The sequence below is a fragment of the Giraffa tippelskirchi genome, chromosome 14 (genome assembly GCF_054371585.1).
Source record: "Giraffa tippelskirchi isolate mGirTip1 chromosome 14, T2T-mGirTip1v1.2.pri, whole genome shotgun sequence".
Lineage (NCBI taxonomy): Eukaryota > Metazoa > Chordata > Mammalia > Artiodactyla > Giraffidae > Giraffa > Giraffa tippelskirchi.
In genome coordinates this window covers 19,304,750-19,330,212 of record NC_137288.1, presented here as the reverse complement: position 1 = coordinate 19,330,212, position 25,463 = coordinate 19,304,750, and the positions used below count along the sequence as shown (strand labels likewise).

The following is a 25,463-nucleotide window of genomic DNA, read 5'->3' as shown; positions in this document are numbered from 1 at the left end:
GGACAAGGGAAAACCAAACCATGCTTAGGGAGATATAATCATGACAATTTAAGAAACTGGCCATATCAAACGAGGAAGGAAATGGAATGTTCGCCTCAAGATAAAAAGGTTGTCCAGGCCACAGTGGGGAGAAGGAGCCTCCGTTTGTTCTGCTCCTCCAGCTAGGTGCGGCAGCAGGCTGAGACGTGGGGTTGTCTGAAATGTCTGCGCCAGCTGACAGTTTAGGAAGGAATGCCTGGGTAGTCTGGGTGCTAAGTGGACAGGACCCCGACCTGCCCACGGAGAGGAGCATGGCGGGAGCCCGAGCAAGAGAGATGCCTCGGATGTGGGGAGAGAGCCCCCAGTCCAACTCTGATTCTAGGAGCCTTCTGATCAGTCACACTTTTAAAGAAAACTACCACATACCTGGAATCAGAATCAATGGTAGTAATAATACTTTCCTGAAAAACAAGAAAAGGTAAGTTAAAGGGAACATATGAACATTCATTCAATTGACTATAACCTGCTTTAAAACAAGATCACAACAGTTTATTCAATTCATTCTTCTTATTCAATGCATTCTTCAAAAAAAAAAAAAAGTCTGAAGGGAAAACGACATCATAAGCTTCACTTATATACCCAAACTCACCATTTTTTCAGAAGAAAAAATTTTCAAGAAGGGTCTATATTTAAATTAGTTATGAACATAACCTCGAACATTTGCAAGAAAATGTTAAAAATGAATAGGCTACCTAATTCTGTACATGACAGACATTTAAATGCTTATGTAGAAACTGAACACAGTATCATTTATACAAAAAATGCATCATTATCTTTAAGGAGCCCAGTTTCATTCTTCAAAAGCCGGAATGAAATGTTCAATAAAACATCAGTTATTTCATCAAATCTCATAGGAAGTAAAAGTGTACCCAGATTATATTAAAAAAGTGTATCAATCCAAAAAAAACAAAAACAAAAAAAAGAAGTGGGATTTAAGTTGTAACAGTCTGGACCACCTTTCCTGGTCTTCTTTAACTCGGGCAGGGTTTTTTTTTTTATTGGTGGCCTCGCAGGCTGACATCACACCATCACCCACCGAGAAATCCTCAGATGCCAGGGGCTTTCAGGGCTGCACCCTGGTTTACCTTCCAGCACCTTCTGAGAGGGGTTCTTCTTATCAGTACCATGAAAATGAACTGCAGATGGCTCTGGGAAGACACAGTCTGCCCCAAACAACGGGGTAACCAAGGCCAAGTAGGATGTAGGCTTTTTTGGGCTTGAAAAGTTGTTAAGAAGCACTCTGGAAGCTCCACACCAGCAAAAGCATTAGTGCCTCACAGGAAGGTAGACGGAAATAATGCAGCTGTAGTTTCCCAAAGCACAAGATAGAAAAGTATTAGCAAATGTTCAGTCGTCTGCAAGCAAGGCAATGCTACACACAGCAAAGCGCGTTAAAGACATTCCCGTAAAAAGGCAGAAACCTTCCAGGGGAAAATCAGGCAAAGCAGTTATGACACCCACCAACCTGGAGACATGGCCTTTAAGATTCCTGACACAGGAGGAGGGAAAAACACAGTCATTCAAAAAGAAAACTTCACAGTCATTATCTTTTGAAGCAACATTAAATCTCAGAGACGACAAAAAGTATTCATAACTACTGCAAGATTAGCTTTCACATTTTGTATAGGCGAATAAAATGAACAAGGATTACAAGAGGTAACTGGACAACATAAAAATATTATTTAGCTATTAGTGATGTATAAAGACATAATCAGTTCTAAAACAAATGCAACAGTCCATGTAAGGTGAAGTGTTATTGGCACACTAGAAAGCTAAGCCTGAAACAGTGAACAGAGGTTATTTAGTCACACCCAGCACATGCACTGCACCAAACGTGCTGACAACTCGGCATGGACACTCGCTGGCCCACCTTCCTCCACCGTCATTGCCATCGTGAGTGGAATGTGCTACTAGGGTGTGCTCGCCACCAGCAGCCACAAAGATCCTCTAAAGAGCTGCACTGTAAAAGGCAGTATGCATTTTCTGATTGTTTATTATCTGTTAGGTAATAACCCAGGGATGCTTCAGAGTTAAGACAAGTCTGAATTACCACTTAGCACTGGGCCCCAGTTGGGTTTTGGTATGCAACTGACAAATCCGTCAAGGAAGATAGGGGAAAGGCTGCAGTCTTTATTACAGGCTGGCCTCCTGTTCACTCAGTGAACTTGAGAGGTTCAGCTTCAGTTAGGAAAAGGTGAGCACTGAAATCAACACGTGATAAGCTCTCATGCAAAGCCCATGCAAATCATTTATAAGTTCATCTGACCAAGCCCATTCCTTCACTGGAAGGGTTCCCTAAAAATACTGCTGATGGAGTGATGCTTTTATGCAAAGGTCAGAGCCTACAGAGGCTTGAGAGACTCGCAAGCACCACGCCTTAAGTGGATGCTAGCAGTGGTTCAACAGTGTGTGACCTTGAACAAAGTCAAAGCCTGGAACAAGGTTGAGCTTCGTTCTTATGCTTTCTCTGGAAGGTCCAGGAGCTCCCCTATGATACCTTAAGAATCAAATTAACTCACTTATGTAGCAAAGCTTTTAAGGTGGGAATCACAGAAACCTATCAGTAGGTATTGCCATTACTGATATCCTCCATGTCAAATTGATAGATCTGGATTTGCTCACTTAAAACTGCATTGCCTCTGTATTTATTAATACAAATACCTTAACTTGGCAACTCAATCTGTTTCCCTTTGGCAGGTTCAAGCTAATACTCTTTGGTGAATCTTATTTCACAATTTAAACAGTTTACACAGGCAGCATTTCAAAAATTCAGACCACAGTGTACGTTTATCAGCCTGGAAACAGATGGATAGTTATACAGACACAACAAAGAACTCTCTTCTTCTGGTAAGCCAAAAGCACAAGAAAGATAAATCTAGAAAAGTGTTGATGTGTTTGCTTCTGGCCTTGAAAACCAGCAAGTTCCAGCCCCGCATTCCCCCAGTTATGCTCTGCAGTAAGCAAAGCCATGTATGTTCTACAGGAGGAAAGAGTGTGTCTCTCGGGAATAGAGCGATTATGTAGGAGACCTTAGCTCTGACTGGTGCTTTCTGCTGGCAGGAATCGTGGTTCAGGATACGGTTGGATCTATATCAGTTCTAAGTTCAGGTGATGAGCCTTATCAAATCCTCATTTTACTATAACTGAACAATATGTGCCAAGATAACATATTGAACAGCTAACAGGAGAAATTACAGTTCTTCCCTGACAGACTTTAAAGAAAAAGCAAAAGACTTCAAGCCCCACAGAATTTCAGCAGTCCAAAAGGGAGCCTCAAAGAACGTACTAGGTGGGGTTCAGAGAGAAGGGTGGGTGAACCTGGGCATAAAATGAACATTACTGGAATTATTTTCCTTTCCTAAGGAAAAATGCATCAAAAAGTTATTTAATTAGCATTAAATTCAACCAATAAATATTTATTGAACACCTACTATGTCCCACAGATGTGGAGATGAAGAAGACATTGACAGACACCTTAAAGGTTTAAGTATGAAGACTCTACTGAGATTTTAAGTTCTCTGAAAAAAAGACTTTTGTCAAATGTTTCAGTTCAGAAGCACAATGCTGCTTATGTAAATAAAAAGTAGAAGTAGCCCTTCAAAAGTTATCTGCTGATAATGATGATGGAAATGTTATTTTAAGTATTGACAGTCTTACCAGGAGAACATAAAGCCATCCTAATAAAATATACTGATGGATCTAAACAGATAAAAATTTTGCTGAGTCAACAGGGTATATATTCATCTAACCTAGAAAGACCTGTGTTGGTCTCAGGTAAGTAAATGACCTTTGCCCTCCAGTTCGACAGGTATGAAATACCGTGAAGATAATGTAGCCACCGAGATACCAGAAATGGTCACACGTACCGAAGGCTTGGTTATCTTTGATCGGTCATCCTGAAATAAAAAAATAAAGCCCATTATGAAAGGAAAAACGTCTACAAAACTACCATTTCTGAAGTGTTCGCTTTTACTGACATTTAAAAAACTGCTATTCAGTAATTAGCATTTTAGGTTCTACCCAAGTTATTAAATACCCAGTTTGATCCATCTGACTGCAACAATTTAAAGTACTGAAATGTATTGTGATCTAGAGTTCCAAAATTTAAAATAGCATTTGTGATAGTCATATTTATATGCTGATCTGTATATACATTTATTAGACTCAGATTCTGATCTGTAATTCAGGGAGCAGCTGAGATTTAATTAGATTTTTCTTTTCTGTCCTCTGAAACTCCCTTGCAGATGTGTGTATACACACGTGTGTGGGTGTGCAATCTGTGTGGTATACTCAGTGAATTCCTGCAGTCTCTCAATTTTAGGTTATAATCTACTCAAAGCTCTATCTAAAAGTACATTAAAAGGGTGATTGGCTCAGTGGTAAAGAACTGGCCTGCCAATGCAGGAAATGAAGATTTGATCCCTGGATCGGGACGATCCCCTGGGAATGAAATGGCAGCCCACTCCAATATTCCTGCCTGGAAATCCCACGGACAGAGAAGCCTGGTGGGCTGCAAGTCCACCGGGTCGCAAAGGGTTGGACATCACTTAGCGACTAAACAACAAAGGCTGATCACAGGTGAGGCAAACACGCTACAGCCACAGCCTGAAAACTCACCTGCTCCAACCCCACAAGCTTTGGAAGGGAAAGAATAAGGACAGGAGGGAACATTTCAAGGGCAGGCCTCTCCGATTACCATAAAACAACATCACTTGGGGGAAATGTGAAGATAAAGATGAAAATATGTGGGTGAATAAACTTTCCTGGGACATGAAGCTGCCTTTCTCAAAGTACCATCTCCCACCACACAAAGCCCCACCTCCCCACTCAATGGAAACCGCTCTAAGACAGCTCCAGGCCCTCCCCAGAGCCTGCTTCAACCTTTCTTCACCGCGGCCACTACGAGAAGCAGCAACCAGACACAGCACACATTCTCACGGGGGTGTCTTTATAGGGTTTCTCGGTGTGCTCACTGGGGTTGAGGCTCTTTGCTGTGTTATTTCCTTGTTGGGGCCCACTTCCAGCAGAACCTCCAGCCCTTCGGGTGGGCCATTGGTACCGTGTCCAGAGATGGGGGAGGAGACAGGCAGGCACCGGCTCGGAGGGGAGATCCTCGCCCTCTCGGAGGTGCGGGGTCCCTGCCTGCCTGCTCCACGCTCCAGGTCTGCACATCTCCAAAGTTCCGGCAACGCTGGTTGGCGGATGAGCACAGTCACACGTACACATTTCAAAATGCTGCACAAGGGCCTCAACTCCTATTATACCCCTGGGTTTACAGAAAAGCTGAAACAAGCCTCTCTTTTCCCCAAGTCAATCCATGGACTAGCACCAAGGCAGATGTTCTCAAAGGTCTCAGGTAGAGTGAGAAGGATGAGGACTGCGTGTTTTACAGAAGGCAGGGTTTATTTATTTAACAGCTGATCTTTTAAAAAATTTCTCAATCACATTTTAGAATTAAAATATCCTCTAACTAATAAAAGTAGAAAGGAGTTTCTTTTTATTTATTTATTTTTCAAAATTTAATTTTAATTTTTCATTATTTTACTTTTAGAACTTTATTTAAAAATTTTTAAAAATAAATACAAAAAAAGAAAAAGAAAAGAAACGAGCTTCTTAAGAAAGATATTTTGGTCAAAAAGGAAAAAAATTAAAAATAACACTACTCTGGTTCAACACGCCCACCTTCTAAAATCTGCTGCTCAGGGGACTTCAGAGTCTGGGATGCATGGTCACCAGGACAGGACCCTGGATGAGAGGATTCTGAGCGCTCATGAAAAATGCAAACAGGGAGGTGCAAAGAAATTTCTGATCGATTTATTTTTTGATGAAATGGTGTTCTAAAGTCAGGAGGAACTGCTTTTTTGCTTTATTCCTTTTTACATTTTATAATATGCAAGTCTACAGGTTTTAGTAAGGTCAAGCCATAGCCTTAAAGAGAAACAAGGCCCCCCCCCAAAGGTACTTACCGGGTGCAGCTCCCCAATGATAAACGTTTTGGACAATTCTCGAGCATCTGTAGAGTGTCCAACATCCTCAAAGTTTTCAGTAGCATCACCTCCAGCTTGTTCCCTTAAGACTTCCTCCCCACCAGGATGCTGTTTGAAGAAGAGATAGAAAACTGAATCTTTTTCTCCAGGCAAATGAGTTAAAAGGAAGTGGCTGGTTTACTTAACCAAAAAGGCTATTCTGGCAGTCATAGGTGACAGTGTGGGAGTATAACTTGTTCTTAAATGAAACAATTCCTTTGTATTCAATTTCCTACTTGAGAGTACAGAAGAACTTTCTCCAACAGTAAGATGTTCATTTCCCAGTTATTCATATGGCAATCAAAGCATTATGCACACATTTTTATCCTTCGGGAATGTCCTCTTTGCTTTGCCATAAAACTCTTCTCAATCTTCAAAAGTGAAAGTGTTAGTCACTCAGTTGTGTCTGACTCTTTGTGACCCCGTGGACTGTAGCCCGCCGGGTTCCTCTGTCCACGGAATTCTCCAAGCAAGAATACTGGAGTGGGTTGCCATTACCTACTCCTGGGTATCTTCCCAACCCAGGGATCGAACCCAGGTCTCCTGTATTGCAGGCAGACTCTCAATATTTACCCAATCTATTCTTAACTTATTCATATACCTTCACCTTTGACTTCTTTTGTCTAATCATGGACTTACTACATCCAAGACAATTCATCTCTGAAAAGTGCTCTGTATGCCTGGCAAGTACAGCAATGTCCAGTCAAGCAGAGGAGTCCCCTGCATCTTTCCAGACAAACTCACTTTCTAGAAAGAAGAAAAAGCAATGCAAACATGTGTAGGAGAGACCGGCTCAAGATGATGCCACGGGGACATACGACTGACAGGGAACAACAGAGGCAAAGAAGAAAGAGCCCAGTTCTACAGGGGTCAGGGTGGAAAGACCCTCCTGTGGAATCTCAGCATCCCAGCTGCTTGAACTGGTGCCACACAGGACAGTCACTACGCAGGGGCCGAGGACTGGCAGGGCAGCCTGGTCATGGACACAGCTGAAGACGTCCAGAGACTCTCGGGTTGGGGAAGAGGGCTCTCAGACAAAGAAAAGGAGGTGCTTGCTTACATCATCCTAAACACTTCTGTAGGGGGAAAACCCTTCTTAGATCAAAGTCACCCTGGCCTGAGCCAATCACCCACAAGTGCCCAGTTACAGAACAAAAGTGTTCTCCCCCACCTGATGGACTGTAGGCTGGTCTTCATCTCTCTCACTAATGGAAGGCACAGAGGCACAAAGACTGCAGAAGAGTGGACAATTACTGTGTTTTGAAACTTATGTGTCCTCCTATCGTTTAGACATATCTAGTGCTAAAGAAATTTACTTAATTTTTTCTCTACTACTTGCAAAAGCTATCCATCTCCAGTATAGAAATACTGGAAAGCACAAGAAAGAAAATAAAAATCACCTAAATCACCCATAATCTCACCATCTAGAGAAAACTGGATACACATATACATGTGCATGCACATGTGCTAAGCCGATTCAGTCGTGTCCAACTCTGTGCAACAGCATGGACTGTAGCCCGACAGCCTCCTCTGTCCATGGGATTCTCCAGGCAAGAATACTGGAGTGGGTTGCCATGCCCTCCTCCAGACATATACGTATATGTATGAATAATTTTTAAAAGAAAATCATGATCATTACCTAAGGCATACAGTCTTGTTATATAAAAAAGGAGACTATAATACATACAGAGACAGTACTGCCCAGCATTACTATGTGAACTTGGGAAAATAGTGTACTTATCTCATATAATTTTTGAAAAATAAGTATGTTAATGTATGTGTTAATATAACCAATAACTATTATCCAGCATTTTTATTAAATACTTTGCAATGTCATTGACTATCTTTCTTTAATATGACTTTTAAAATGACTAATACCATTACATCTTGCATGCATTTCCACACTTATTTAAGTCTTCCAATGGGACACAGGATACTAGAATCCAGTCAGATGTGGGAAGCTGCCCTGGAGGTACAGGCTAGCTCAGTCTGAAAGCCAACCTGAAGCTTCCTCACGCAACTCCAAGGTTGTGACAGTAACAAACACAGTTTGTTAATCCTCAAACAGTTTGTTTGTTCTTGGGCACAGCCTGAGAGGTACAGAAGCAACAATGTGGGAGACACAAAATGACTATACCCAGAAATTATGCAAATTCACAGACTGCTGTTTCTTCTGTGTGGGCAGCTTCACTCGCGAGTTCCTTAACTTTTGGGTACTGTTAAGGATATGGGAAGAATTGATGCTTTCACACTGTGGCGCTGGAGAAGACTCTTGAGAGTCCCTTGGACGGCAAGAAGAGCAAACCATTCAATCCTAAAGAAAATAAACCCTGAATATTCACTGGAAGGACTGATGTTGAAGCTGAAGCTCCAATCCTTTGGCTATATGATGCAAAGAGCTGACTCACTGGAAAAGATCCTGATGCTGGGAAAGATTGAAGGCAGGAGGAGAAGGGGACAAGAGAGGATGAGATGGTTGGATGGCATCACCGACTCGATGGACATGAGTTTGAGCAAGCCCTGGGAGATAGTGAAGGACAGGGAAGCCTGGCATGCTGCAGTCCATGGGGTTGCAAAGAGCTGGACACGACTTAATGACTGAACAAACAAAAGTTAATTTAGGTGGTGCAGTGGTAAAGAATCTGCCTGCCAATGCAAGTGACATGGGTTTAATCCCTGGGTTGGGATGATCCCCTAGAGAAGGAAATGAGAGCCCACTTCAGTTTTCTTGCCTTGGAAATCCCACAGACAGAGGAGCCTGGCAGGCTACAGCCTGTGGGGTCACAAAGAGTTGGACATGACTGAGTGAGTACATGCACACAAAGTTACGTGATTCCACACATTCATACCGAGTGTCTCCATGTGCCAGACACCAAGGTACGCCAGATACCACAGTGAGCAAAGGAGACCAGGTGTAGGGGCTGGACTGTTTCCTGAAGCACCTCCCCCCGCCCCCACACTCACTGTGTCCACACATCTGGGGAGCCAGTCACTCCGTATCTCCTTCTATGAAATCACTATTATCAGGTCACCAGGTACCACCGTGCACTTATAACATAGGAGAATCTCCAGATACAAACCAGGGAGTACCAATAAAATAACCAGAACAGCTTTCGTTTTTTGCACCCTTTTTGTCTTTAAGAGTTATTTGCAGGGAAATACATACAAAATAGACCTTAAAAGATGAAAGACCGGCCTAGTCCATAATTCAGAAGACATCAATCATCACAACCTTTACCCGTTCCTAAGGACGGTTTCACAAAGACATGCTGAATTCTTGTGGGATAAACAGAACGGTGGCTGCCAGGTACTGAAATCACAACCGGCCTCCTGCCGCTCACACCATCAACGCTTCTGGTGACGCCGGCAGTGGATCTCTGCTCCTTGAAACGCTTTCTTAACAAGGCTTCCAGTACAGCAGGCTCTCCCAGCTTCCCTTGAACTCTGCTGGCCACCCCGATCTTCTCTGAGTCTCAGCCGCAGCACTCAGTCCTCGGTGCTCTCCCATCCTCCCTGGACCAGCTCCCCTGGTGATCGTACCTGGTCTCCCACCTGGAACATCACCTGTTCTCTAGTACTTGCAGTTTATCAGGAGCCCAGACCCCTCCCACCTGCAACAGCCTACTTGCCCATGCACGCAACATGTAGGGAGCACCCTGAACATAACATAACCCAAGCTTAACATTGTCCTTTGCCCCCAGATACACTCCTTCTCAGTCTTTATTCTCAGTGAATGCTGCCACCAGGCATCCAGCTGTGTGTGTGTGTGTGTGTGTGTGTGCGCGCGCGCTTGCTCAGTCTCTCAGTCATGTCTGACTCTTTGTGACCTCATGGATTGTAGCCCACCAGGCTCCTCTGTCCATGTGATTTCACAGGCAAGAATATTGGAGTGGGTTGCCATTTCCTTCTCCAGGGGATCTTCCTGACTCGGATCAAACCCAGGTCTCCTGCATTGGCAGGTGGGTTCTTTACCATTGAGCCACTTGGGAAGCCCTTGTATTTGGTTGCTGCGGCCAAAAACTAGAAATCAAACTTCATTCCTCTTTCCTTCTCATTCCCATCCTCAGCAAATTTGGTTGGCTACCTTCAAAACATACTGAAAATCTAACCTCCCCTCCCCACTTCCACGACTACCACCTCAGATCAAAGCACCAGCATCTCCTGAACAGACAACCACAACTGTCCCCTGCCTGGTCTGCTAGTGCCTCTCAATTCTTCCCACAGTCCACTCTCCTGATGCCCTCACGCCATGAGGATGCTCAGATGTTAGCTAAGGGCAGGGGAGCTGGTCAGAGTGGAAGCGAGAGAGGTGACAGGTACAGTAGAAAAGCCAAAGAGACTCCTTAGTGATGACCTGAAGATGACCACCGCCCCTGCACAGAGCCAAGTCTTCCCACACCCTCCAAGGGCCGCACCTGAGTCCTAGCCACACGGCCTGAGGACCAGCTCTCAGACTTGCTAAGACGGTTCCCCGTCTCAGAAACTCGAAGCCGCCTCCTGTGGAATGCTCATCTCCCAGACCTTGATGAGATTCCTTTATCTCTGCTCACGTCAGCCTTCCACAGACCTTCACCGAGCTCCCCGTCCAGAGAGTCTGTCCTGCACCCCCCACACCGTGGCCCCCAGCCCCTCCCTGTCCCCACACCGTGGCCCCCAGCCCCGCCCTGTCCCCACACCGTGGCCCCCAGCCCCTCCCTGTCCCCACACCGTGGCCCCCAGCCCCGCCCTGTCCCCACACCATGGCCCCCAGCCCCTGCCTGCATTTTCCTGCACAGCACTTCGTAATCCTCAAGTTCTATTTTATCAATCACTTGCAGGATCCAGGAGGATGAAGGCTTTTGTCTGCCTCACTCATCACTGTTGCCCATACCTAGCTCAGTGCCTGACACCTGGCAGATACACAGAAATATCTGTAAGTAATTTTGAAGGAAGGCAATATGCACAGCTGATTACACACTGGTCTTAGAACTAGTATATACAACTGGTTAAGTGACCACAACTTTCCCATTCCAGCTATTCTCGTTCACACCCCTTTCCTTTTCCTGAACTATACAATAGCCCATACCATTCAGAAAGCATATAATTTCATATTTAGTTGCTGTTTAATTCCCTTTTAAAATTTTTATTTGGAGGATAATTGCTTTACAGTGTTGTGCTGGTCTCTGCCATACAACGTTGTCCCCGCCCTCTTGAACCTCCGTTCCACGCCCCATCCCATCCCACCCCTCTGGATCACCACAGAGCGGCAGGCTGAGCTCCCTGTGTCACACGGCAACTTCCCACTAGCTGTCTAGTTCACACGGCAATGGGTGTCTCCACGCCACCCTGTCAATGAGTCCCACCCTCTCCTTCCCCGCTGTGTCCACAGGCCTATTCTCTATCTGTGTCTCTATTCTTGCCCTGCCAATAGATGCATCCATTTAATCAAAATATTTACGACTACTATGTGCAAAGCATTGTGTGGGACATCCAAAAGTACATGAAAAATCGACACAATTGGATTCTGAAAAAGCATACAATGAATTTGAGGCTAAAGGGAAAAACACAGGAAAGACCTTGGCCTTCACTGATAAAGCCTCAGAGTTTTGACTATTCCTGAGTGGCCCGAGCGACCCGACTGGGCCTAAGCACGCAGTAACAAGCATCACTGCTGAAGCAGGAGTCTAACCCCCTTTCCTTGAGAGGCGGGAATGAACGGGCACTTAGATACCGCCGATGCTTCCCCAGCTGCCCCCTCATTCATGTCACAGAGCAGCATGCTAATTCTCAACTGACTTCTGATGCAGCTTCTTTTTTTACAACTGTGATAAAAGCTTCATTTTTGTGTGTGTGACATATGGCTTTTTTTAAAGTCACATTTGGTGAAGAAGTGAAGAAAAAATCAAGAAGTACAGTAGAGAAGGGCTTCCCTGGTGGCTCAGTGGTAAAGAATCTGCCTGCCGTGCAGGAGATCTGGGTTTGATCCCTGGGTCGGGAAGATCCCCTGGAGAAGGGAACTGCTACCTACTCCAGTATTCTTACCTGGAGAATCCCATGGACAGGAGCCTGGTGGGCTACAGTCCATGGGGTCACAAAGAATCAGACACATAATAGAGCATTGTTTTGTTGCCAGACATTAGAAATTTGGTTTCCAGGAAGATGTGAATTCAGAAGGGGCTTGGAATTATAAGGTAAACAATTCCACCCAATGTCATAGCTGTATGGAAACAAGACAACAAAAATGCAGCTCTTCACAACGGCTGCTTCAGTGAGTGCTCCAGTCTGCGCTGTCCTAGAACTTTTTGCAGCGATGTAAATATTCTATGTCTAAACTGTCCCTATGGTAGCCACTACTCACAAGTTCCTACTGAACACTTGAAATAGAGCTGAAAAACAACATAAATTGTATTTAATTAATTTAAACTTAAGTAGGGCTTCTCTTGGGACTTCCCTCATAGCTCAGTCAGTAAAGAATCTGCCTGCAATGCGGGAGACCCAGGTTCGATTCCTGAGTCGGGAAGATCTCCTAGAGAAGGAAATGGCAAGCCCCTCCAGTATTCTTGCCTGGAAAATCCCATGGACAGAGGAGCCTGGCAGACTACAGTCCATGGGGTCACAAGAGTTAGACATGAATTAGTGACTAAACCAACCAGGGCTTTTCTGGTGGCTCAGAGGGTAAACAATCTGCCTGCAATGTGGGAGACCAGGGTTTGATCCCTGGGTTAGGAAGATCCCCTGGAGGGGGCATGGCAACCCACTCCAGTACTCTTGCCTGGAGAACCCCATGGGCAGAGGTGCCTGGTTGGCTACAGTTCATCGGGTCACAAAGAGTCAGACAAGACTGAGCCAAAGAGCAACTAAACGCAAACTTAAGTAGCCACTTTTTGTCTATTAGCTACCATATCAGAAAGTGTAGCTGTGGACAATGCAAATATTTTTCAAGAGACAGGGACAACCTAGGTGAAAACTGAAAAGGATTTCATTTGCAGTGAAAGACACGAGCACTTATTCATCGTGTGTGTGTATGAGAGAGAGTAAAGATGAGCTCTGTATGTCAAGAAGCGTGCTCCTTTGCATGGTGATGATAAAAGAAGCAATGGCATGAGGGAAGCCCACAGCCATGGCAGAGCCTGGTTTCAAAGTGGGGAGCCCCATAGTTAAGGGTCACTGGATAGAGGAGGAGTTCAACACAAACCAAACTGTCTTGGAAGAGAAAGCTTTTGTCAACAGACTCGTTCAAGGAGAGGCCACGACAAAAGCTGAAGATGACCGCGGACCAAACCACTCTTCTTCTCTGTGCCAAGTTTCAGGATCACGTATGACCTGTTTGACCATTTTACCAACCTTGGGCATTACAGGGTGAGAGTAGGAAGTTCTTGTCTGTATGATGATAGTGCAATGAAAACAGGCATCTCATAGAGAACTTTGGTTTGTATTAATTTAACAAACGTTTTATGGCTTTAACCTTCCATTTATAATCACTAAAGGTCAGACGTGGTCTCTTAGGCTTTTCAGTTACACTTTATCTAACAATATAGTTGTAACTGTACTTTTGAATTTGAGGATGTATCAAAGTCAAGGGTTTTCCAAATATACAAAAATGAGAGGAATGCAAATAAGGCAGAAAAGAAAAGTGTTAAATGAATACCAAGGATACGACAGCTCATTCCAGTTGGAGGACAGGTGACAAAGGAACCCTCAATCGTTAACACGACAGACGACCAACGGAGAGGAGAGGTCACCCTTCCCCATTACCTGGTCACCTGAATTAATGACCCTGCAGAGTCTGTATGGTACTCAATGATCTAAAAGGGACAGCCCTTGATGTCTAAAGAATGAACTCAAAAAGGAAGAAAATACTACGAACTCGGTAAACTTTTCTTCACTGGGCTCCAAATATCCATGATGAATTAAGCCTTATTTATAGTTTTTTGCTGGAGAAGGCAACGGCACCCTACTCCAGCACTCTTGCCTGGAAAATCCCATGGATGGAGGAGCCTGGTAGGCTATAGTCCATGGGGTCGCACAGAGTCGGACACGACTGAAGCGACTTAGCAGCAGCAGCAGCATAGTTTTTTGCACAATGCTAACAGAAACAAGCTCAGATTCTCACTTCATTTTTTTAAAAACTGAAATATAGTTGATTTACAATGTTGTGCTACTTTAGAGTCTCACTTCACGTTTAATTAACAATGCCACACCAGTGTTCTCAGGCAAACACCACTGAGTTACCCGCTGTGGAAAATCCACACACTAAAACCTGCTGACAAGCATGTCACCCTGCACTTACAGAGCCAGACTAGCCATGATCCCATGCACCCTGCCTCTTTCCAAATACTTCCACTGGGAAGAACTTGTTTTGATCTGAAAAAAGTGCTCAGTGCAGCTGGAGCTCACGTGTTCATGGGACCGCTTCTTTTAGGAGAGATAGCAAGGCCATCAGGGTTAACTCCACACTGACAGAAACTACACGACCAGCTTCATTCACAACCAAAGTTCCAAGAATCTCACCAAGAAGACATGTGGCCCGTTTAAAGCTGCGGAACTCCATGGCTTATCCCGAGTGTGTGATCAGTTGTGTGTGCTTTGCCCACAGGCTGTAGCCCACTGTAGCCCATCAGGCTCCTCTGTCCATGGGATTTCCCAGGCAAGAATACTGGAGTGGGTAACCATTTCCTTCCTTCCTGACTCAGGCAACGAACCCACATCTCCTGTGTCTCCTGCATTGGCAGGTGGGTTCTTTACCCACTGAGCCATCAGGGAATCCACTTTCCTTGGCCTCACCAGCTAAGGAAGATTACAAAGACAGACCTGCTTCTATCTCAGGGCTCTGTCAGGCTGCGAGGTTTCCCTAGTGAAAAAAGCCCCACAGGGTATGTAGACTCACACTGCAGTACCTGTCGGGTCAAAGGCTTTCCCTTTGAGGACTTGCCTAACTGAGCACAAACAAACATAACAGCAGCAAAACCCTTTCCCTATAAATGTAATGTCATGTGGATCCAAAGTCCACCACTTCTGGAGTTTTAAACAGGACCTTTCAATCCAAACACTTAACACTGTCAGGAAAGGTGGCACAAACAGACCGTCTATAAACAATGACTAGGCAAAAAAAAAAAATTATTTAAAGAGATTACCTTCAATAGTTAAGCCAAAAATGAAAACAATCTTGAAGTCCAATCAACTTATATAAGATTTAGAAAAAAAAATAACCAGATAGCCGAATGTTCCCTATCATTTCTAGACACTGTTTTTCTGAGAAGGCAGAGGGTGATGGCCTTGAAGCTGGTGGGACCCTCAGACTTCTGTGCGGCTCTGCTCCCTGGGGACTGAGGAGGGAACCGGCCCTCTGGTCCTCACTGCCCCGGGCCCTCTGTGCACCTTCTCACCGGGCCCTCAAAGCCCTGGGGCCAGAGGCTCACAAGCATCATTTGAGTTCAGATCAGTTCAGTTCAGCCGCTCAGTCACGTCTTACCCTTTGCGACCCCATGGACTGCAGCATGGCAGGCCTCCCTGTCCATCACCAACTCCTGGAGCTTGCTCAAACTCATGTCCATCGAGTCAGTGATGCCATCCAACCATCTCATCCTCTGTCCTCCCCTTCTCCTCCCGCCTTCAATCTTTCCAAGCATCAGGGGCTTTTCAAATGAGTCAGTTCTTCCCATCAGGTGGCCAAAGTATTGGAGTTTCAGCTTCAACATCAGTCCTTCCAATGAATATTCAGGACTGATCTCCTTTAGGATGGACTGGTTGGAACTCCTTGCAGTCCAAGGGACTCTCAAGAGTCTTCTCCAACACCACAGTTAAAAGCATCAATTCTTCAGTGCTCAGCTTTCTTCACAGTCCAACTCTCACATCCATACATGACCACTGGAAAAACCATAGCTTTGCCTAGACAGACCTTTGTTGGCAAAGTAATGTCTCTGCTTTTTAATATGCTGTCTAGGTTGGTCATAGCTTTCTTTCCAAGGAGTAATTCTCCTCATTTCACTCTGAAGATGAGAGATGAAATGTAAAACAAACCCATCTTTGCATTCACCCGCTGGCTTATGAGACCCGCCGGCTCACGCAAACATCCGCCAAGCGCCATGCCAGGTTCTGTTGTTTCGAAGGTGGGTAAGTCACGGCCCCTGCCCTCGGGGAGTCACCCTGCAGTGACGCGCACACAAGGGAGAGCCAGACACCATGAGCACCAGGGGCCGAACCAGGACACGTGGAGGGGGCGCTCCGGCGAGGAGCGGGCCCTGGGCGCCGCCCGGACGCTGCAGTGGGAGGCTCTCTGGTGGTTCGGGAGGGGAAATTGAGGGGATGGTCCATGCCAAGAAAACGGAGAACACAAAGGCCCAGGGAGAGACATACGGCACTTGGAGGAACTGCAGGTACTGTAATAACTGGATCCTGTGTGAATAAAGACACCCTGTGTGACTACCTTCTCATTTGTTTCTGTTATTGGATGGGGGGTGGTGGTGGTGGAGGCAATTAGAAAGGAACTCAAGCACGTCACCTCCCAATCACTTTATAAGTAACACTTTCCCAAGTCACTCGTCAAAACGTTAAGTCAGACCCTCCCACAGTCCTCTGTTGGTCCACAAGCCCCGGCACTTTGGCTGTGGTTTGGTCTTCAGCTGTCTCGGCCCTTAAGCCCAGGCAGGCAGTACGTGTTATGGAAGGACGCCTGGGCTGGAAGCAGAGGAGGCTGGAATCAGAGGAAGCTGGATTCAAGGTCCAGCCCCGCCATGTCTTGGCAGAGCTACCCAGGAAAGTACCAGCTCTTCCTGAGCTGCCTTTTCTCCATTATGAAATACCTCTCCCACCTAAACTTCAGAGATTAAATGACATAACTAGTAGAATGCCTGGTGTGTCACAGGTGTTCCAATAATATCAGCTTAGTTCCCTTTCTTCAGCACGCCATTCAATATTGCCAGAAAGAGCCTTGCACAGACCTCACACAGCACCTGGACCCTGGAAACTCAAGTCCAGCAGCTCACCCCAAACCCCAAAAGACCCCTTCTTTCCATACTGCCCTTCATCTTCAAGAGATTTCTGCGGAATAATTAACTGACTTGATCCTACTGAGCCACAGAACCAATGACAAGAGTTCACAGAAACAACACATCCTAAGGACAAAGAACACTTTCTGCAGGAAAGGATTCTCAAAGGTCAGCAGGATGAGAAGAGATAAGCAATGCAGCTGTGAGCTGCTAATATATCGCTATTAGTTTCTCTCCTTGAGAAAACGAAAAGAAAGCAAAATCATTCCTTGTTACTTTTAGCGTTGAGACAGTAAATGTGTGGCTCCAAATTTACCATGAATCAGAGGTAACCTGGCATTTAGTCTGTGTGCCTGGACCGCTATTTTTAATTCTACCATCACTAAACATGTCTCAGGAGGTAAAATAAGCAAGTTCACTGCAGACATAGCAACTCCTTTGGCCCCTGAAGGGAACGTTAAGTCCCTGATGGAGAGGTCATGACCTTGGAGGAGAGGTCATGACCTTGGAGTAGAGGCCGGGGCAGGGGCATGTCTGCCTCTGAGCGACAAGAGCAGGGGACCCGGAGACCCGGAGACGAGCTGGAACGCACACCACACGCGGCGTGAGCTGAGTCAACCCAACGTCCCTCGTAAGAACAAGCAAAGCCACCGAGGCTGAGAGCCCAGCGGTGCATGGGTCATGCTCTAGTAGAGGCTGGTCCTGTGTCTCCTCTGGGATCTACCTGGACTTGGAATGGCCAGGAGATGAGAGGACGCGGCAGGCAACAGCTGACACCCAAGGCGGACAGAGAGGGGGCCTGAGGCCGGAACCAGTCCTCCTGAACACCAAGTCGTCAGGCCTGTCTTTCCTTTTACAGCTTGTGTTAAAAAAAAAAAAAAAAATGGCTACAACAGGCAACTAGAGGTAAGAGAGAAATAAAACAGGCTGTCAGGAAATTATTCAAGCTAGAACAACAGCCATTCTGCATTGATTTTCTAATATTTCACACTTATAAACTTGTACTTATTCATTCAATAAATATTTATTGAGCCTTCTCTATGTGCCAGCATTGTTCCAGTTGCTAGGATATAACCAGGGAATAAAGCAGAAAGAAACTCCTACACTCACGGAGTATACATTCCAGTGGAGGGAGACAGATAAGCCACAAACATGATAGATAAATTATACAACATGTTAGAAGGTGATAGGGAAGAGAGAAATCAGAGCATGGGGCTGGGGTCAGGAAGGCAGGGGGCTGGGGAGATGGCCGGGGGGAAACGGGGGTCAGGAGAGGCCTCGTGGAACCGGTGAAGGAGTGAGCCTGCTGTGATCTGGGGGATAACCTTCCATATGGGGGGAGGGTTCCTGACAAGTTCACAGAAGAGCAAGGTCATCAGTGTGTGTGACGCAGGATGCGCCAGCAGCCAGAGAGGATGAGATACCAGAGATAGAACCAGGTGCAACTGGGTGCCAAGTGACGCAGGGCCTTGTAGATGCCTTGGTGGTTATGGTTTTTTCACTCAGTCGTGTCTGACTCTTCGCAACTCCATTGACTATAGCCCGCCAGGCTCCTCTGTGCATGGGATTTCCCAGGCAAGAATCCTGGAGTGGGTTGCCATTTCCTTCTCCAGGGGATCACCCCAACCCAGGGATCGAACCCACATTTCTTGCATCTCCTGCAGCAGCAGGTGGATTCTATAGCACTGAGCCACTGGCTGCTTTGTTCCCTTTTTATTGCTGAGTGGTATTCCCTCCATGCATCAACTAGTCTAACCAGGAACCCACCGAGGAACATGTGAGCTATTTCCAGATTGGGGTATTCCCTCCACAATCTACCAGTCTAATCAGAGACCCAGTGAGGAACATGTGAGCTGTTTCCAGTTTCGGGCTTTACAAGTAAAGATGCCAGCCCAACAGCCATTCTGTATCTATTGTCTGACATTGTTTATACTTATCAACTTTTAATTATTCGTTCAATTTGTTCACTACACTTTCTTGATTATTGCAGCTATATCCAAAGTCTTAAACTGAGTGCTGTAATTAGCCCCCAAAGATGTTTAAACAGGAAATTGACATGATCTGACATCTTTAAACACCACTCGACTATAAGACAGTAAAAGTCAGGGGCGAAGGCCACCAAACAGGAGGTGATGGTGCTCAGGGCAGGGAGACAGTGTAGAGGAGAAAGAACAGTCAGATTCTGGCTTCATGATAAAAGCTGAGCCCACAGAATGTTCTGGGGGATACAGTGCAGGTGTGAGAGAGAGAGAGAAGGATCAGCCAGGACGCAGGGTTTCTGCCCTGAGCAAACAGACGGACCTGTCATCACGGAGACGGGGAAGGTGGCAGTGGGGCACGCCGTGAGAGGGAAGGTCAGCTCGGTCTTGGACACACTGGGTCTGAGAAGCGTGTCAGAGAGCTGAGTGGAGACGTGAAGTGGGTTTCAGATGCAAGAATCCAGAGTGCAGGAGGGAGGGAGGTCTCTGTAACCTGGGGGGAGAAGTCCAGGAGCTGTCAGCACAGCTGAAGTCGTGACCCTGGCTGAGTCAGCCGAGGGAAAGTGGCAATCACAGAGCCCCGGACTCTCCGACACTGCAGGACAAGGCAGGAAATAAATCCCCCTGCCAGGAAGAGACACTGGGCGGTGACCTGAAGTGCGTGATGAAAGAGGGAAGCTGCGCAAAGCTTTTGGGCAGAAACAAGCCCCGCTTCTTAGGGACACAGAAAGGCCTGGAGGGCGAGGTGGCGGTAATGCAACAGCTGAGGTTCCTGCATCAGGAGAGGGGCGGCACTTTATTCTACATGCACCAGGAAGAGAAACGACAGTCTGTTTCCAGAAAATGAAGCTCTTTATGTCCTTCCAGAAATTACATCCTTTCATATAATAACCTAATAATTACCTGAACTGAAAACTCATAAAGCAACAACCAATGTGATGAAAATGAAAGTGTGAAAGTGTTAGTCACTCAGTCGTGTCTGATTCTTTGCAACCGTATGGACTGTAGCTTGCCAGGTTCCTCTGTCCATGGGATTCTGCAGGCGAGAATACTGGAGTAGGCGGCCAGTCCCTTCTCCAGGGGATCTTCCTGACCAGGGATTGAACCCGGGTCTCCCGCATTGCACGCAGATTCTTCACCGTCTGAGCTACCAGGGTTGCAGGACACGTGCTCCGAAGGGGAAGACAGTCTAACAACTAGAGTCACAAGATGAAGACGGGAAACCGTGTGAAGGAAGGAGGGCGAGGCGGGCCCGAGGCCCCCAGGAGACACCTGTGAGCTGGGAGAAAGCTGGCGGTCAAGGAAACACGGCGCCACCGCAGCGCAGAGGACAGGACCAAAATCAGCAAGGGGGTGCGGAGGGGCGGGCAGGGCGTCCACTGAACCCGCAGAAGGGCTTTATCAGAGCAGCAACAGCATCCGATTCCCATGCAGGACAAGCCCTCCCAGGCCAGTTATTTAAGAAGGCCTCTAGAGAACAACAAGGCTCTGCACACGTGCCCAACAATCTCCTTCCTGACTGAAATAATACGGATTCTCAAGATCATCCTGAAGTCACCTATGTTAGGAACAAATCCTAACACGAGGAGTTATCCTTGAAGACTCCCCCGGAATCTACTCAAACACTCCCCTGAGGAAACCTGGAATGGCTGGTTTCGCCACCTTCTAGAAGGTAAACGACAGCAGGGGTGGAGAGAAAAGCACATTTTTGCCTTTTGACTTAACAAAGGTTTTCTTTTTATTCTGTCACAACTTTCCTTCGCTTTCTCCCTGGTTCCTACCGAGAACCCCGGGATGGCGCTTGCCGGGGGTGGGGGGGAAACTCAAAGCAAATAACAGAGACTGTGTGCCAACTGGATGGCTGTTTTCTTTCAAAGCTGTTCTAGTTACCTTAGTTCTCACACCCTAATCACAGAATTAGCAAAATCACTGGAGTCCCAGTCCCAGATTTAAACCCTGGCTTGATCATCAATGGTGGAATGTCTTGAGCAGGTTACTGAACGTTCCAAGCCACCTTCTTCTATCCTTTAAAAAGGCGAATACCACGACCACCACCACCGCCAACCTGCTTTAAAAAGGCAAATACCACGACCACCACCACCGCCAACCTGCTTTAAAAAGGCGAATACCACGACCACCACCACCAACCTGACATGATGGTTCCGAGGATGAAAGTATCCGTGTGAAGGAGGGCTGTACACACAGAGCACCTGGGGTTCTGTCAGGCACACACTGAGGCTCAGCCAACGTTCGGGAAGCGTCCTCTCTGTCACTGTCAAACCACTGAGGACTTCCACCAGGGGAAGGCACGTGACTGGCACGAACCAACACTGTCTGAGAGCAGGCTGGATCTGTTTGGTATCCTGGCCAGTTTGTGACAGAGCTGCATGAAGCTCAGTGAACAGCCTGCCCATGGTTAGCAAGACAAGGCCGTCGAAGCAGCAGGCTGACACTGACAGGCCACCGCCTTCACCACAGAAGGGCCACCGGCTGCCGCCCTGCACACCAGGCACAGGGACACCTGACATCTCGGGCTGGCAAGGCCGCCCACTCCCTGAACCGCGCAGCTCCCAGGTCCTCCCAGCGGCAGCGCAGGCCGCGTGCCCCCTGAACTGCACAGCTCCCTGGTCCTCCCAGCATCAGTGCAGGCCGCGTGCCCCCTGAACCGCACAGCTCCCAGGTCCTCCCAGCATCAGTGCAGGCCGCGTGCCCCCTGAACCGCGCAGCTCCCAGGTCCTCCCAGCGCCAGCCGCCCACTCCCTGAACCACGCAGCTGCCAGGTCCTCCCAGTGTCAGCGCAGGCCGCGTGCTCCCTGAACCGCGTAGCTCTCAGGTCCTCCCAGCGCTAGCGCAGGCCGCGTGCTCCCTGCCTAGCATGAACTGAGCCCCACCTCCGCAACTCACCGTCCTGGTCCCCGTGCACGACTCAGTGCAAGACGCAAGCAGCCCGCAAATAAACACAGGGAAGCAAATGTTCCCAAGAAAACCAACTTTAAAACTGTGGCTTTGAGCCACTGCTTCTTAAATCCTGAGCTAGTCTTGTGTTACCTCAGGCCAGTACTTTGCTCCAATACTTTGGCTACCTGATGTGAAGAGCTGACTCACTGGAAAAGACCCTGATGCTGGGAAAGACTGAAGGCACAAGGAAAAGGGGGCGACAGAGGATGAGATGGTTGGATGGCATCACTGATTCAATGGACATGAGTTTGAGCAAACTGGGAGATGGTGAATAGCAGGGAAGGTTGGTGTGCTGCAGTCCACGGTGTCCCTAAGAGTCGGACACAACTGAGTGACTGAACAACATACTTCTAGTGAATATTCGTACTTTGAACCATTTCTATTTACTGGCTAACACTGCAATTTCTGTATATGTGCTGCTGAAGTGAGCGCATCATTGTAAATTCTGAGATGTGTTTCTACTAAGTAAATATTGGTCCCAGCGCAGAACAAAAAGTAATTATGACACTTATTTCATAAGAAAACTTGAAGTGAAATATTAACATACTTTTACAAGGGTTTTCACACACATTCTTCTTCCAGCATTCACAAATCTGAAGTACAGGCAGGTGCAGGGTACTTCCCACAGAGGAATGAAGAAAATGATTTAAAGCATTTACCTGCCTTGCCTGAGGTCACCTCAAAAATAATCCTAGGACTAGATCTGGTTTTCCTCACCCGCAACCGCCCGCAATACCCTCCCATGAATGTCTAATGGGACAGGGGCTGTTCTGACTCCATGATGCTAACTGGTACTTACTGGCTGTCTTCTGTGGCTTTGGAGGACTTTTAATAGACATTTGCACTAAGTAGAAATGAGCATTATTTATTCTTTGACTTATCTAAACTGGCTGGCGTAATCTGTTCTCCCTTAGTCAGAACTTCTATCCACCTTAAAGATAAACAAAAACCAGAAGTCAACAATGTTAAGTGTTTTTTTTTTTTTTTACTGTTTCAAAACAAAGTAGCCTCACAAGCACTCTTGGGCCCTCTTCTCAAAAGCACCAGAAAGTTCCACAGACACAAGCACAAACTATACAGGAGGCCCTGCCCTCAGGCTCACAACACCATGTGAGCCGAGGCTCTGATGCCCATTTACCAAGATGCCTACACTACCTTTACCACCAGGGCTCCCTTTATATTTTCCTCCTACGGATTTCACATTTTCCGAGTTCTATTTACTAAACTACATATGTTGAATAATAATAACCTTTCTGTTTCATACTCAAAGACATATTTGCAATTGTAGCTTTTTAATAGTATAATATTCAGAGTATTATCAAACATCCTTGAAAAAAGGCAAAGGCATTTCGGATTTTAGTACTAAATATGACAGTCCTACCAAGGGTAAAGATGTAGGGTCTTTTTTCAAAATTAAAGACACTGAGTTGTAAGCACCCACACCCACACTCTCTTCCTGGACCACCCCCCTAGGCTTGGAACCATTTGTCTCTACAAAGTGGGTAGCCATATTCAAGGAAAGCAACAGAAAGTAAGTCCCTAAAACAAAACCTGCTATAAAGAGCACTGCCTAAGACTCCAAAAGCAGAAGTGACTCAGGGGCCGACAGCTCTGTGAGGCAGAAAGCTGTGAAAGAACATCTAAGGTGCAGAAACAGAGCATCAGAGCCCCAAGCTCACCAGAAAATATTCTGTAGAAACATTTCCATTTTGATCATGTAAAGGAAGGGGGGCAACTTGACACTAAGTATTAGGCTTCTTAATATTTTTCAAGATGACTGTTTCACAAATGAAACATGCAATGACTTGAACTGAAAGCAATATTACTGCCATCTATTAAGTCATACTTTCTTCTCCTATTCCACAGTACTGGTAAGACCTGGATAAATGCTATTGCCTCAGTTGCAGCAAGGGAAAAGCACATCATTTCTCTCCCTGGCCCCAAAGTTCTATAATCATTAACCTCGCTAACAACACAATCAGAAATGACAAGACTCAACTTCACAAATATGAATTCAAAAACTAGAAATCAGAATTGAAAAAAACACAAACCACCTTTTTCGAAATACATAGGCGATGAGGCTTACAATGTGGTAGCCAGTGTCAGATAGTAACTAAACACCTGCTGCTAGTCAGATTGCCAGCAAATGCGAACCAGTCTTCCCTCTCATGTGTCTCCTCTTCTCTGGAAAACAAAACAGCTTTATAAGACCATTATTTCAGGAGATGGAGCTCAATGCACAACTTGGAAGCCTCACTGGTATTCTTGAGCAGAGGGTATAATTTTCATAACACTCTCTTGTTTCAATTCAACATCACGTGCCAAATTTACTCCTTCAACTATAATCTCATATTCACACTCAGCTACATACGATGCTACCGAAGCCATGCCCATCTGTGACTTGTGCAGGTACAGGGGTTTGCATTTACTGTGTCATGCTGTTTGTTTAACCAGCATTATTTTGTTTAATTCTTATCTTAACCCTCTGAAGTTGGTACCATGGTCATCCTGCTGTTTTACGTTAAATAAGGCACATAAGGGACAGAGAGCACAGGCACAGACTAGGACTCCCTTCCATGCATTGCAGTACATACTTTCTCAACTCGAATGCACACATGCATATAAAGCTATGATATACAAGGAGATCTAGCCCATAAAGACTGCAAGTCCACTGTAGAGGTAGGAAGGCAAAAAACAAAAAACAAACTTCTTTCATATTTTGGTAAATTAGGGAAAGCAAAATATTCTTTGATGGAGCTAAGTGGTAAAGAATCCGCCTGCCAACACAGGAGATGTAAGAGATGCAGTTTTAATCCCTGAATTGGGAAGATCCCCTGGAGGAGGAAATGGCAACCCACTCCAGTACTCTTGCCTGGACAATTCCATAGACAGAGGAGCCTGGTGGGCTACAGTCCATGGGGTTACAAAAGAGTTGGAGTGAGAGACTTAGCAACTGAACACACACACAGAGAATATTCTCTAGTTAGCATGCAAAAGTTTAATGAATTTCTGGAGTTTTAAATGACGAAAGAAAGGGAGCAGGGCAAGCAGGGAGAAACAGACCTTCCAGGCTCTTTGTTTCAGATGAAGGGATGGAGTTAAACAGCACTGGAATAATAAAGTGATGGAATACGAGGAGTCTAGGAAGAAGTGAAATACTGGCAGAGCACCCTGCAGGTCTCTGAATATGTGTGTTTAAGATGCAGGAAGTCAGGGGGAATCTTAGGATGGCTGGGCTAGGGGGCAGGAAGCCAGAGACTGCTGCTGCTAAGTCGCTTCAGTCGTGTCCGACTCTGTGCGACCCCGTAGATGGCAGCCCACCATGACACGGCATTAATCAGAGATGGTCACAGAAAGGGAAAATAGTGATAACAGCAAACAGAACAGCTGGCCCCTCCAAAGTAGAATCCAATGTTCTGGGAAGGTTGGCACTGTTGATGACCAGCTAGAATGGGTTGGTGAGCCTCTCTCCTCACTGCACGCCTTCACCCCTC

The 25,463-nt window shown here is 46.2% G+C and overlaps 1 protein-coding gene across 5 annotated transcripts in view; it reads right to left on the bottom strand.

Annotated features, from left to right (window-relative positions):
- CYB5A (cytochrome b5 type A) overlaps positions 1 to 25,463 on the bottom strand; it is a 31,831-nt gene that overhangs the window by 3,183 nt on the left and 3,185 nt on the right. The window contains exons 2-4 of one of the 5 annotated variants that reach the window (XM_081562850.1): positions 6,006 to 6,134; positions 3,906 to 3,935; positions 406 to 440 (exon numbers count right to left, since the gene is read on the bottom strand). In XM_081562850.1, the coding sequence (XP_081418976.1) occupies positions 406 to 440; positions 3,906 to 3,935; positions 6,006 to 6,134 (194 nt within the window). Of the gene's footprint in view, positions 1 to 405; positions 441 to 3,878; positions 3,936 to 6,005; positions 6,135 to 25,463 lie in introns of all 5 variants that reach the window. The other 4 variants (XM_081562849.1, XM_081562848.1, XM_081562851.1 and 1 more) reach the window with 4 other exon arrangements.